Source organism: Vipera ursinii, assembly GCF_947247035.1.
Source record: "Vipera ursinii genome assembly, chromosome: 15".
Taxonomy (NCBI): domain Eukaryota; kingdom Metazoa; phylum Chordata; class Lepidosauria; order Squamata; family Viperidae; genus Vipera; species Vipera ursinii.
In genome coordinates, this window is record NC_139528.1 from 8836035 (window position 1) to 8849250 (window position 13216).

At 51.9% G+C, this 13216-nt stretch overlaps 1 protein-coding gene across 2 annotated transcripts in view; it reads right to left on the reverse strand.

The window, feature by feature from the left end:
* Nucleotides 1-380: 380 nt before the first annotated feature.
* The window catches only part of SEMA4A (semaphorin 4A), a 34188-nt gene continuing 21352 nt past the window's right edge, over nucleotides 381-13216 (reverse strand). For both annotated transcript variants that reach the window (XM_083374415.1, XM_083374414.1), the window contains exons 5-15: nucleotides 12875-12973; nucleotides 11534-11645; nucleotides 9820-9936; nucleotides 9212-9351; nucleotides 8654-8823; nucleotides 8287-8437; nucleotides 7901-8090; nucleotides 6170-6285; nucleotides 3562-3719; nucleotides 1907-2025; nucleotides 381-1425 (exon numbers count right to left, since the gene is read on the reverse strand). In XM_083374415.1, the coding sequence (XP_083230541.1) occupies nucleotides 770-1425; nucleotides 1907-2025; nucleotides 3562-3719; nucleotides 6170-6285; nucleotides 7901-8090; nucleotides 8287-8437; nucleotides 8654-8823; nucleotides 9212-9351; nucleotides 9820-9936; nucleotides 11534-11645; nucleotides 12875-12973 (2028 nt within the window). In that variant the 3' untranslated portion in view covers nucleotides 381-769. The remainder of the gene's footprint in view (nucleotides 1426-1906; nucleotides 2026-3561; nucleotides 3720-6169; nucleotides 6286-7900; nucleotides 8091-8286; nucleotides 8438-8653; nucleotides 8824-9211; nucleotides 9352-9819; nucleotides 9937-11533; nucleotides 11646-12874; nucleotides 12974-13216) is intronic.

The window sequence follows — 13216 nt, forward strand, 5'->3', positions numbered from 1 at the left end:
CTGGGGGGGGGGGATGAATGGGATGGACTCACTTAGGACCTTTGGCCCCAAAACAGAACCACTAAACAAAAGGCAGAACATGACAGCGGAGGAGGACAAAAATAAAACTGTTGCTGCAGTCAAAATAAACTTCTAGTGATTCTCACAATGCACGGAGTGGCTAAGATTACCCCGGGGCAGTGTTTCTCAGCCTCAGCAAATTGAAGATGGGTGGACTTCAACTCCCAGAATTCCACCCATCTTCAAGTTGCCAAATTTGAGCCACATTGCTCAGGAAAACAGATGCAGCACCTGTCACCCACCTGAGCATCCAATTCTCTCTCTGAAAAGAAACCCACCCAGAAACCCACCCCCGTCCCCCTGAAGCTCCCCAAAGCCCAGCACATCTGGAGGGGGAGGTCGCCACCCGAGGCCGAGGGGCATGGCTGCCCGCATCTCCAAACGAGAACACTCCGAAGAGCAGCCATGTTTTTCCTCCAGATACCTGCAAATATTTGCAGATTGGGCTGCAGGGAAGCAGATGGAGTTGCAGATGGAGTAGAGGACAGGAACAAAGGAGGTGGGAGAGGAAGGAACCCCCTCAGATCCCCTGTTATCACTTTTGCAGGTGGTGTGGAGTCATACAGAACACAACCAAGAACATCATTTAAAAATGGGCCCCACAAGGCGACCAGCTGTCTTCTAGCGGTGTTTGGGAACTGCACTACAACCGTGCGAGGTGTTTTGTGCTCGTTCGAGAGTCCGCCAAGTTCTCCCGGCAAAACCTGAGCTAAATGGCCTCCAGGGCTGCCGTGACTCGGGCCTCCTCCCCGTCCATCAAGGGGCAGTTCAGGCGGTTGTTCTCTGTGTCGACGTCTCGGCTGCCCCCTTCCACCTGAACGCAGCAGGATTTGGTCCCCTCGGCGGCCTGGTAGTCCCTGTCTCCTGGGGGGCTCTGGCTGCTGTTGAGGGGGGCCTTCTCCTGCCCCGGAGTCCGGCTGGACTCGGGAATGCTGCAACCCTGCACTTTCGTTTTAGCCTTCAGCTTGTCGTGGTAGGAGAAGAAGCCCAGCGCCATGGCCACCGCCAAAGTCATGGAGAGCAGGACTGTCACCGTCACAAACTGGAACCAGTAAGAACGCAATTCCCCAACGGGCACTGCCTGGTGCTCCGGGCTGCCCTTGGGGCTGCTGACACCGTCCATGGGGAGGTCACTGTGAACGTCGTACCAGGCCACTCGGTGCCGGTAGCCATTCTCACTGGCCCAGCAGGCGTACTCACCCAGCGTGTGGCTGCGCACGAACACAAGCAGGCCAGCGTGGTCCCGGATTATCAGCCCCTCCTGTGATGAGAAGCTGCCCTCCGGGTAGGTCCAGGAGTAGTTGGCCAGGGCAGAGACCTGCGGGCAGGGCAGCCGCACAATGGAGTTGAATGGCCCGGTCAACACTGCAAGGAAGGAAAGTAGGAATGGAGGTGTCATTCTGCTTGCCGAGGGGAGAAAACTAGCTCCTTGCTCCGTGGAGCCCTTTCGGTGGGTGGTGTGAAAGCTCACAACTTTAAAAAAAACTCTGTGTCTCCACACCCTAAGAGACTGACACTCAAATCACAGGTTCTGCCAAAGGGGGAAGAGAGGGCCCCAACTCCCTTCCCTGCTGCTGGACACCTGACCGGCACAACTGTGAGATGCAAAGACAACTGGCACAGAGTGAGACAAACTCTTTTGTCTTGAGAGTACAAGAGAGCTAGGGCCTAACAGCCCCTTTGACCTTGGGGCCAAACCCTCTTCCCTGGCCCAGCCCTCCCTCCCCTGCCCCTCCCACGAGGACCCAGGGCAGGCGCAACCACTGGGGCAGCCTTGACCCACAAGGCCGACTGGGCCTGCCTGAGTGAAAAGCCATAACTGCTGCTGCTGCTGCCAGAACTCAACCTTTCAGCGAGACTCCATCAGAGTCGTTCCTCGACCTTGGCATGGCTCGCCCCTTCCCACTGTGGCGCTGGCATGCAGCCTCAGCTCTCCCGTGCTCAACGTCCTGCAGCCAGCCAGTCCTGGAAGAAAAGAAGGAAGGAAGGAAGGAAGGAAGGAAGGAAGGAAGGAAGGAAGGAAGGAAGGAAGGAAGGAAGGAAGGGAGGGAGGGAGGGAGGGAGGGAGGGGAGAGAACTTGAGTCACAGCAAGGCCTCCTCTGCACAACCACTAGCTGTGAGCAGGCAACACTTGGGCAGTCACACAATGAGCCTCAATGGACAGCCTGCCCTATAGTTTGCCCCATATCCAGACACGGAGGCCCCCTCCAAGCCATTTTCAGGTTGTGCCCATCAAAGCCTGTCTGTTATCCCCACAAAGCACAGTAGCATGGAATACTGAATAGAGAATGACAGAGTTGGAAGGGACCTTGGAGGTCATCTAATCCAACCCCCTGCTCAAGCAGGAAACCCTAAACCGTTTCAGACAAATGGCTGTCCGGTCTCTTCTTGAAAATCTCCAATGTTGGAGCACCCACAACTTCTGGAGGCAAGTCCTCGACTTATATAACTGTAACTGAGCCCAGAATTACAGTCATGCGTCATGCCAATCATTAAGCAGGTCACTACATGACTGCACCCATTTTTTTTACTTTTTCTGGAATCCATTGTCTGCAATGGGTCTTTTGTCTGAAACTGGAAGCAGATGCCAGTTTCCAGGACAAAACGCTGTAAATTGCGGTCACGTGACTTGTCAATGCCTAATCGGTTGTTTAATTGTCTTTTGGGTGCTTAGCAGCCAGCCTGCATTTGAACACCACCCAGAGTCTCTCTACAAGGCAGATGGGCACTTTCTAACTAGATAAAGGTAAAAGGTAAAGGTTCCCCCGCACATGTGTGCTAGTCGTTTCCGACTCTAGGGGCCGGTGCTCATCTCCGTTTCAAAGCCGAAGAGCCAGCGCTTGTCCGAGGACGTCTCCGTGGTCATGTGGCTGGCATGACTGGATGCCAAAGGCGCACGGAACGCTGTTACCTTCCCACCGGAGTGGTCCCTATTTTTCTACTTGCATTTTTTACGTGCTTTCGAACTGCTAGGTTGGCAGAAGCTGGGACGAGTAACAGGCGCTCACTCTGTTACGCGGCACTCGGGATTCGACCCGCCAAACTGCCGACCATCTGATCGACAAGCTCAGCGTCCTAACCCACTGAGCCACCGCGTCCCCTTCTAACTAGGTATATAAGTAAATAGATGCTTCAGAAGGAAGACCACCATGGCAAAATCCTAAAAAGAGAAAAATGGACATTCTCCAGTGATGATATCCGCTGCCCAGTAATTTCAAGGACAGGGAAATCAAGTGGATCCAAATCAACACAAACCTTGGGAATCTTGTACAACAGGGCTCACCAACTGTGGCAGCTTTATGAGCTGTGGACTTCAACTCCCAGAATTCCTCAGCCAGCCAGCAGCCTTATGGACTTCAACTTCTTTGAGCTGAAGCCCACCAAATGGTAAACTTGCCAAGGTTGGAGACCCCTGATGTAGAACACACACACACACACACACACACACACACTCCTCTTCTCTCCTCTCGTAGGGGTGCTTCCCTCCCGCCGTTGCTCACCTGTTGCTGGTGTCCTCCCAAACTGCTCGGCACACGTGCCCGTCCCAAGCACAGTAGGGATCGCGTGCCAACAGGCAGCTGGCACAGGTGGCGTAGACACTGCAGTTGGCCACCGGGACTTCTAAAATCCCTTTGGAATAGCCCACGTACAGGGTGCCCTAGGGAAGGAGGAAGAGGGGATGGGCACTGGGTTTTTCAGGAAAAGGAAAATCCATTCTAGCAAAAATGGAATCTTCCTTCCTTCAGGGAATCGGTAACTTAATTTCAATTCTTTGAATTACGATTATCTCACCATTTTATCTCATGAATTCAGGTACGTTTAATGAACCTGCACACAGGTAGTCCTCGACTTACGATGACAACAGAGCCCAAAATTTCTGTTGTTAACTGAGACAGTTGTTACATGGGTTTTGCCCCATTTTACGACCTTTCTTGCCACAGTTGTTAAGTGAATCACTGCAGTTAGGTTAGTAACAAGGTTGCTGAGTGACTCTGGCATCCCCCATTGACTTTGCAGAAGGGGACCACGTGGCCCCGGGACAAGGCAACCGTCGTAAATGTGAGTCAGTTGCCAAATGTCTGAAATTTGATCATTTTGCTGTAACGGTTGTGTGAAAAACGGTTCTGAATAACTTTTTTCATGCCGTTGTAACTTTGAATGGCCACTAAATGTTCTGTTGTAAGTTGAAGACTGCCTGTATTGTGCAAACCTCGGTCTGAAGGCTTCTTGGATAGAAGAAATAAAGAATAAAGAAATAAGAAATAAACGAGAAAACAAAATGAAAGAGAGCGGCTAGGATACACTAGCTATTTTTAACTGTCCCTTTTCTGGGAAAAAGCACCATTTGTGTTGGTGGTGGCGGTCAGTGGCTCTGTTTCCAGACTGCTTCAGCACGGAGGAGTTTCAAGTCAACGACTGCTGGGAGGCTGCCTGTGTGGGCTGCCCCCCCCCGGCATGGCTCCGCCTGAGCCGGGGGGGCAGCTAGGAAACCTCCAAGCCAGCCCAGCCCTCTTGGGGCTGAAATTTTGGTGGGCAGATTTCCTGCAGTTTCCCCTCGGAAGCCGAAGAAACAATCCCCACCAGCAACGCCAGCGTGGAGAAAGCGAGAGCTCGGAATGAGCAAAGGAAGCCAGAGTCTCCAAGCGCAGCCGAGATCTCCAAGGGCCAGGGGGCAGCCGAAAAAGTAGGAAATCCTCTCTTCTGGTTGTGGCCGAGGCGGAAAAGCAAAGAGCAGCACGAATGGAAGGAGGTGGAAGCAGGAGAGCAGAGACTCGTTTGGGAAAACTTGGCAGAGAAATGTGCCTAAAGGTGGATTCGTGGCAACTGGACCAATCTTTGTTAATCTGGGACGTTTCATCAGTCAGAGCGAAATTGGACGTCTTCATGCACATATCGCAACCCCTTTTGAGGAGAAGCCCCTGAAGTTGATGGGGCAAAAGTTGGTCCATTCCCACGACTCTCTGCCTAACTAATTTCGCTCTGACTGGTGAAGTTGCTTGGATGGGCAGTTAAACGTCTCGGATTAGCAAAGATTGGTCCAGTTGCCATAAGTCCCCCTTTAGACACCTTTGGCCCGGGCGACAGAGTCATGCAGAGGAATCAAAATATTCTTTCCCTCCTTTAGATCCTGCTGGGCTGGGGCAGTTCCAGAGCTCCTGCAAATCGATCCTCCCAAACCAGAGGCCATTTCAGCCATTCCAGATGTGGCATTCCAGAGGAAATACAGGCAGTCCATGACTTATAACCATAACTGGGCCTGGAATTACTGCCGTAGGTGGTGCTGACTGTGAAGCAGGTCGTCATGTGACTGTTCCCAATTTTATAACCTTTTTTGTGCCACAATTATTAAGCAGACACTGCCACGAAGCAAACACCAGGGCCATTAAGCGAAGTCATTGTACACAATGGGCTTTTTTGGGGCCAGAAATCAGAAATTAAATCCGGTTTCCAGCAAAAAAAACCATTGCAAATCAGGTTCACGTGATTGCAGGATGCTGCAAACAGCTGCAATTGCGGGCCGGTTGACGAGCACCCAAATTTGGCCGTGTAGTAAGTGTGTGTGTGTTTGTGCACACACAGCTGTTGGCGGTGCCATCTCACATGCTATGTATATAACAGAATGCAGCATTAATGCATAAACAATTCACAAAAACAGCATATAAGATGTGTATCGAAATACAGAATGTCGGAGCACTGAATTATTTTAAAAACACACCGCATGAGTGAGGAATAAAATTATGTACGGGCTTGAATTGCACAGGAGCAGTTACTGGAGTGACCAACCCCACAGCCGGATACCGAGATCACTTAGCCGCTGGACTAAGATGATGCATTTCCTGCAGGGGTCCAGGGGAACCTTTCGAGGGGGCCTTCTGGCACAACGTGATGTAGAGTTTGTGGGACGTTCTCACAACCTCAGTCAGGATTATCAACTGGCCCCCATTTATCTCAGATGCTGGTTTAGGCTTACCCCCCAGCCAACTGCTCTGACCGAGACCCTCGGAGGGAGAGTTGGGCCAGAAAAGGGGGTCCCAGCAGAGCTCCTTCTCCCCCAAATTGAAAACACCACCCTCCCCCGCTGATAATGTGCCCCCCATGAAGGCCCACCTTCTCGGGCACAAGCAGGAGGTTCTGGATGGGTTCCGGCTTCTCCAAGAGCTGCATCTCCTCCACAATGTGGGCTTCGTTGCCAACCACCACCGCCTTGTGCAGAGAGCCGCTGTCTGCAGGGGACAAGCAGAGATTGGGGGCCGCCCGCCAGAGGAGGGGGCCGGGGGGGCTCCTACTCAGCCTCCCCACAACCAACCCAAGGCTGAATCCTGAGCAAAGAAGAGTTAACCAACAGATTTTCCAACAAGAGATTTCCAAACAATAGTTGGGAGAATAATTGAAACCACAACTGACCCCAAAATTTCTGCTGCTAACCAAGATAGCTGTTAAGTGAGTTTTGCCCCATTTTACAACCTAGCCCAGGGGTAGGCAACCTTGGCTCTTTTATGACTCGTGGACTTCAACTCCCAGAATTCCTGAGCCAGCCACAAGTCATAAAAGAGCCAAGGTTGCCTAACCCTGACATAGCCCAACCCCCTACCCATGGCAGACGTAGCTGTTTCTTATTTTAGCCGTCTTTTCCCTACCCTTATAATATTTCGTTTTTAATTTTTAGTTGATTTTTTTATATAAAAGTTGCAAAAAACCCCTACCCTGAACTCTTGCCCCCAAGGGGGGGGGGTGGCTCAAACCATGCTTCAGCATTAGACCAGGGTATGATACGGCTACAGCCTTCCAACATCTGGGGGGCTGCCCCACAGAAGAGGGAATCAACCTATGAGCCGTGGTGGCGCAGTGGTTAGAATGCAGGACTGCAGCTACTTCTGCCGGCTGCCAGCAGTTTGGCAGTTCGAGTCTCACCAGCTCAGCAGCTCTTCCATCCTTCCGAGGTCGGTAAAATGAGGAGCCAGCAATGTGCTGACTCTGTAAACCGCTTAGAGAGGGCTGTAAAAGCACTGTGAAGCGGTATATAAGTCTAAGTGTTATTGCTATTTTCCAAAGCATCAGAAGGCAAGACAAGAAGCAATGGGTGGAAATTAATCAAGGAGAGAAGCCACCTGGAATTAAGGAGAAACTTCCTGACAGTTAACCAGTGGAACAGCTTAGCCCCAGAAATCGTGGGCGCTCCATCACTGGAAAATTTCAAGAAGAGACTAGACCAGGGATGGTGAACCTTTCAGAGACCGAGGGCGCAAACTGCAACCCAAAACCCACTTATGTATCGATGGGTGTCAGGTAGGCGTGGCCCATTGGATGGGTGTGGCCCGGCCCATTGGGTGGCGTGGCCCATTGGGTGGGCGTGGCTGCAGTGATAACGGCAGATTGGGTGGGACTAAAAAGTTCAATCAATCAATTCCAACTTTGTGAGATCTTTTTTTTCCCCTGCAAGTTGAAATTGGTTGATTGAACCTTTTTTTTTTTTTTTGCACACGGCGACGGAGGCCTAAAGTGAAAAGGTTTTATAAAACCCAGCTGAAGGCCTAGGACTGGGGCAATGGCATGCGTGCCCAGAGAGGCCTTTGTGTGCCACGCGTGCCATAGGTTCGCCACCATGGCCATAGACAATTGCAAACGCCAACAGGCAACAAGAGTAGGACAGAGGGAGGCAATGGGGCAGCTCCAGAGAGGGCTCCGCATGCCACCTCGGGACTAGACCACGGGACTAGACATTGCACCACAGGACTAGACATTACAAAGGGTGCCCTGCTTGAGCAGGGGGTTGGTCTAGAAGACCTCCAAGGTCCCTTCCAACTGTTATTCTGCTATTCTGGGTGGGGGGAGCCCTACCTGTACCCAGGAACAGAACAGTGCAGGCAGCCCCGCAGGCCTTCTGCGCTTGGTGCACTGCGATGCGGGTGTACTTCACATCCTCCTTCACCAGCAGAGGCTGGTTGTGGATAGGAGCCACCTTCTCATCCATCAAGAAGTGGTCCTTCATGAAGGTCAGGGCTTTATCGGAAGAGGGCCCCACAGAACACTGAAGGAAAGACCACGTGTGAAAAACAATCAGGAGGGGGACCCATGCCTCAATTTTGCTGGAAGGTTCTGGAAGGTCTGGAGCAGGTCACCACATGCCACACCATCCCTCTCCTCCAGAGATGCTCCAAAACCTTTGCCGAGTCTGCGTTTGCCAGCAGCGTTGCAAAAGGGGGGCGGGGGGGCGGCACACTCACGCTGCCAGGCCGTGGCTCCGTGGCGGGGCCACTGTAGGTCATCCAGCGGGAGCAGTCCTTGTTCAGCTCCTTGTACTTCCCATCAAAGGCCTTCTGGATGGCGTCCAGGCTGAAGGCGCAGACGGCGGAGCTGCCGGAGCTCCCGGTCTGCCTGTGGGGAATGGACAGGCCAGCTGCAGCTCAGCCATCCACAGCCCTCTGCGCACGCTCCGGCTCTTTATCGCCGGGGTCTCCAACCCCAGCAACTCCCAGAATTCCTCAGCCAGCGTGTTGCAAAGTTGCCGAGGTTGGAGGCTGCAGAGTCCGGGCTGGGTGCCGAGAGCCATCTCTGCCCCCCCCCCCCCGTGCAAACCACTCCACCTCTTACCACTGAGAAGCAAAGACCCCATAAAAGAGGGTTCCGCCGTTCGGCTGCGGGAGAGCGAAGACGTGCTGGAGGACGGTGTGGGGGAAGAGCCCCGGCTGGCTGCAAGAGAGCTGAGCCTTGAGGAAGGTGGTCCACTTCTTCTGGAGGACCTTGTCTCCTCCGACGTCATTCTGCAGTGAAAGAGGGAGCAGAAAAGACCCACTCAGGGACCAGCCCCCCAGCTGGCCTTGGCTGGATTCATACCGCGTGGCAGAAACAAAACGGGCTGTTTGGGGTTCGAGGTGTGGTGGGACTCGTGGTCCTCTCTTAGGCCTAAACTAGACTTGATCGGTTTGAGCAGGAGATACGACATCAAGGCCAGACGTAAGTCCACAAGATGATTCTGTTCCTACTACAGTTTCTCAAACTTGGCCACTTGAAGGCGGGAGAGGCCCGACTCCCAGAATTCCCCCGGCTGCCATGTTTAGCCTAAAGATGCTTTCGCTTTTTCGGGTGGTGCCTACCAAACCTCGATCTCAAGCCTCAGCCTCCTCTGCTGGGATGGCGGAAGCCTCTCACCTTGCAGACCCGGGCAACGCGGGACACGGTCAGCTTCTCAAAGAAATCGAACTCCTTCGCCGTCTCTTCAAAGAAGAAATAGATCTTTTCGTCATCTGGGGGTCCCGGGACGTGGAACGAGGCCACGAACACAGCGTCGTCTGTGCAAAAGACGGGAGTCAGCTTCTCCTCCATCACATCCCATCTCACACTCACACACACACTCAGACACAAGCATCCCAAAGGTGCTTTTCCGAAAGGCAACTGGACTTTCGCCGTTTTTCTTGTTTTTCCAGTTCTTCAAAAATGAAGAAGTTTCTTGGATGAAAAGCGAAATGTTTTCAAGGAAAAAAAAACACACCAAGAAAGCCCAGTTGCCTTTTTTGGAAAAAGCACCTTTGGGACAACCACAACTTAGATGATTGAGTATCTACACACACACACACACACACACACACACACACACACACACACACACGTTGCTTAGGAGACGCATTTCTACTGGTACCCACCAGGTCTTGGTTGCCAAGACAACGGCCAGTCCCCAAAGGATGGAGGCAACCGTGGGAGGAGCTAAGCCCCCCTCCCCCTCCCCCTCTTTCCCCCCCCCACCCCCTCTCTGCGCTCACCCTGCAGCCAGGAGAGGAAGCCGTCAGTCTTCAGAACCGTCCGGCTGCCCAGGGTTCGAGAGATGACCGGCTCATTGCCCTGGAAGTTGTTCATGGTGCCTGTGTAGAGCTCTCCATCTGGGTGAGGGGGAAGCAGAACGTGAGGTGGGCCCCCCAGCAAGCCCTTCGCCTGCTGTTCGTCACCGCCAAGCCTCATCTGAATGCAAACAGGGCGGCTTTCAAAACCCGAAGCCTTTTTTTTTAAAGGATAAACTCCCAAGAGCCGCTGGAAAGTGAGGTGGCGGGGCATATAAATTTAATAAATGAATAAATAAAATGACAAAACTTGCAAATGAAACCCATAATTAGGTTACTGAGAGAAAGAGTTAAGTAGAAGCCTATTAAACTTGACAATAAAGGATTATAAATAACAGTAAGAAAAAACGAAACACGGTAGTAGCAGCTGGTAAAAGAAACGATTCAAACGGGGGATTAGGGGACTGGAGGCTAAAACAGACGAAGAACAGTTGCGGGAACTAGGAATGTCTAGTCTAATGAGGAGAAGGACTAGGGGTGTCACCACAGCAGTATTCCAGTATTTGAGGGGCTGCCACAAGAAGAGGGGGGTCCACCTATTTTCCAAAGCACCTCAAGGCAGGACAAGAAGCAACGGATGGAAACTAATCAAGCAGAGAAGCAACCTGGGACAGTGAGAACAATCAACCAGTGGAGCCTTCCAAAATTGTGGGTGCTCTAACACTGGAGGTTTCTAAGAAGAGACTGGACAGCCATTTATCCAGGATCCAATAAGGTCTCCTACTTGAGTAGGGGTTGGACTAGAAGACCTCCAAGGTCCCTTCCAACTCTGTTATTCAATTATTCTGTAAACATGTGGGGCATGAATAGAGGGAGGGTCCCCAAACCAAGGCTCCATCTTAGGACTCTGAACCTGATGGCGGGATCGCCATCTTTGTCTTCGTCTCCTCTCTGCCTCTGCCCCCCACCCGTCTCACTGATGGCTCACAGTGGACTCCAAAGCCTGCAAACAGTGCTATCCTTTTAGTATTGCAAGGCACCCAGAGTTACCCTCTGGTAAGATGGGTGGCCAATACCTTTTTTAAGAAATAAAGTCAACTAACTAACTAACTAACTAGCCTCTGCCTGCTGTGGCTTGCAATAAGGACCTGCTGGGTCCAGAAACCCGAGATCTGCCCTCCCCACAAGAACAGGCCAGGCGAAGAGCAGGCCTCTGATCTACGGCACAGTCGCCCCTGTGGAGGCCACAAATCCAGGTCAGTTTCTACCATGACAGCCTGCCCATCCTACTGACTGGACTACACCCCCCAGAATCCCCTACGCTGCAGGGCACGCACGCCTTCGCCCCAGTCCTAGGCCTTCAGCTGGGTTTTATAAAACCTTTGTACTTTAGGACTCTGCCATGTGCAAAAAAAAAAAGGTTCAATCAATCAATCAATTTCAACTCGTGGGGAAAAAAAAAGATCTCGCAAAGTTGGAATTGATTGAACTTTTTAGTCCCGCCCAGTCTGCTGTTACCACCACAGCCACGCCCACCCAGTGGGCCACACCCACCCGACACCCGACGATACATAAGTGGGTTTTGCTTTGCAGTTTGGGCACTCGCTCTCTAAAAGGCTCGCCATGACTCTCCTAGGCGGAGCTGTGAGAAGTGGATCTCCCCTCCCCGGCTCCCGCCAGAACCCCCAGCTCTGCTCACCCACAATGAGCGCCGTGTTCTGGTGCCGCGGGTCGAAGGGGCAGAGCCCTTTGCCTTCCTGCAGGAGGGGCTGCCCTCTGGCATCGGCCACCAGGGTGAAGTTCTCCACATCCTGGCCAGGCAAGAGAAGAAGACGAGGCAGTGAAGGAAAACTGCCCCCCCAAACAGGGAGGGGAGACCCAGCCTGCCTTCCACAGAGCCCCCCCCCCGGGCCCACAGAGAGTCCTCGACTTAACCATCATCGTGGCCATTCAAAGTTGTAACAGCACTGAAAAAAGTGACTTCTGGCCAGTTTTGACACTTCATGACGCTCACGTGATCAAAATCCGAAGCCTCGACAACGCTCCTATTTATGACGGTCACAGGGTCCCCAGGGTCACAAAAATCCCCTCCGGCGACCCTCTGACCAGCAAAGTCCACAGGGAAGCCACACGGGCTTAATGAGGGCATCATTCACTTAACAACCGCAGTGATTCATTTAACAACTGTGGCGGAAAAGGTCATGGCACGGTGCAAAATTCAATTATCAACTATCTGGCTTAGCAACGGAAATGTTGGGCTCCGTTGTGGTCATAAGTCAAGGACCCTCTGTGTTTCAGTTTATTATTAAACAATCACACACTGGCAACGTCTTGAAACTCGGATCTCCTAATGATCCAATGATCAGCCTCGTGGACTTGGTGTTCTTAAGAGGACGAAGTGTCCCAAGAACAGCCAAGGGCCGAAACCCGCTCCTTGGCCCCGGAACAAAGCCCCTGGCGTGCCAGTTGACTGTGGAGTGAAGATGCTGGCCTAGAAACCAGGCACCGGTGAGTTCTAGTCCCGCTTTAGACGTGAAAGCCAGCTGGGTGACTTTGGGACTTTCTCTCAGCCCAACCCACCTCACAGGGTTGTTGTTGTCGGGAAAATAGGAGGAAGAAGGAATATTAGGTATGCTTGCTGCCTTTATAAAGTAATAAAGGCAGTATAAAAATCTAATAAATAAAAATAAACAAAAGGACAGAATGACGCCACAGAAGTGCACATTCCTGGCCTGACATAACCCTGCTTTCAAACTTTGCCCTCTGCCGAGGAATGCAACAGATTTGTGCTCATAATTAGTAATACTGGAGGGAATGCAAGGCCAAGCAACAAAAACATTTTTTGCATTTCAAGGATGTCCCGTTTGGGGAAACCATCTGTGGGGTAAGACAGAAAACCCTTCTCCAGAAAAACAATCCCTCGGCCTTCCACTCTGGATCTGTTATGCCCTTACTTGTGGGGGAAAAAATAATAAAATGCTTTGCAGGGGGCTGCCTTTGCAAGTTAATCGATTCATTAATCTGCTTCCCGGAAACTCACGATGTAGGCGCAGGTGGGGCTGAAGGCGTAGGTCCCACAGGTGTAAAGGTGGGTCTCGTTCAGCTGAACGAGGATGCGGATGAAGTTGAAGCATTCCGTCTGCAGAAGGAAAAGGGGGGGAGTCAGTTCCCATTTAAATTTTGCTCAGCATCCCCACAAACACATGAGAACCAGTATTTAAGAAGCAGAACTGATCCAGAGAACAGGAAATATGCAAAAAATCCCCCAGATCTTCCATTTAGCTTTTCACTTCTATCATTTCCTGAATTTATCTTTCCTGAGCACATGAAAGCCGCTTTTTTAGAATCCAAAATCCTCAATCTTCTATAGTAATGGGGAGGA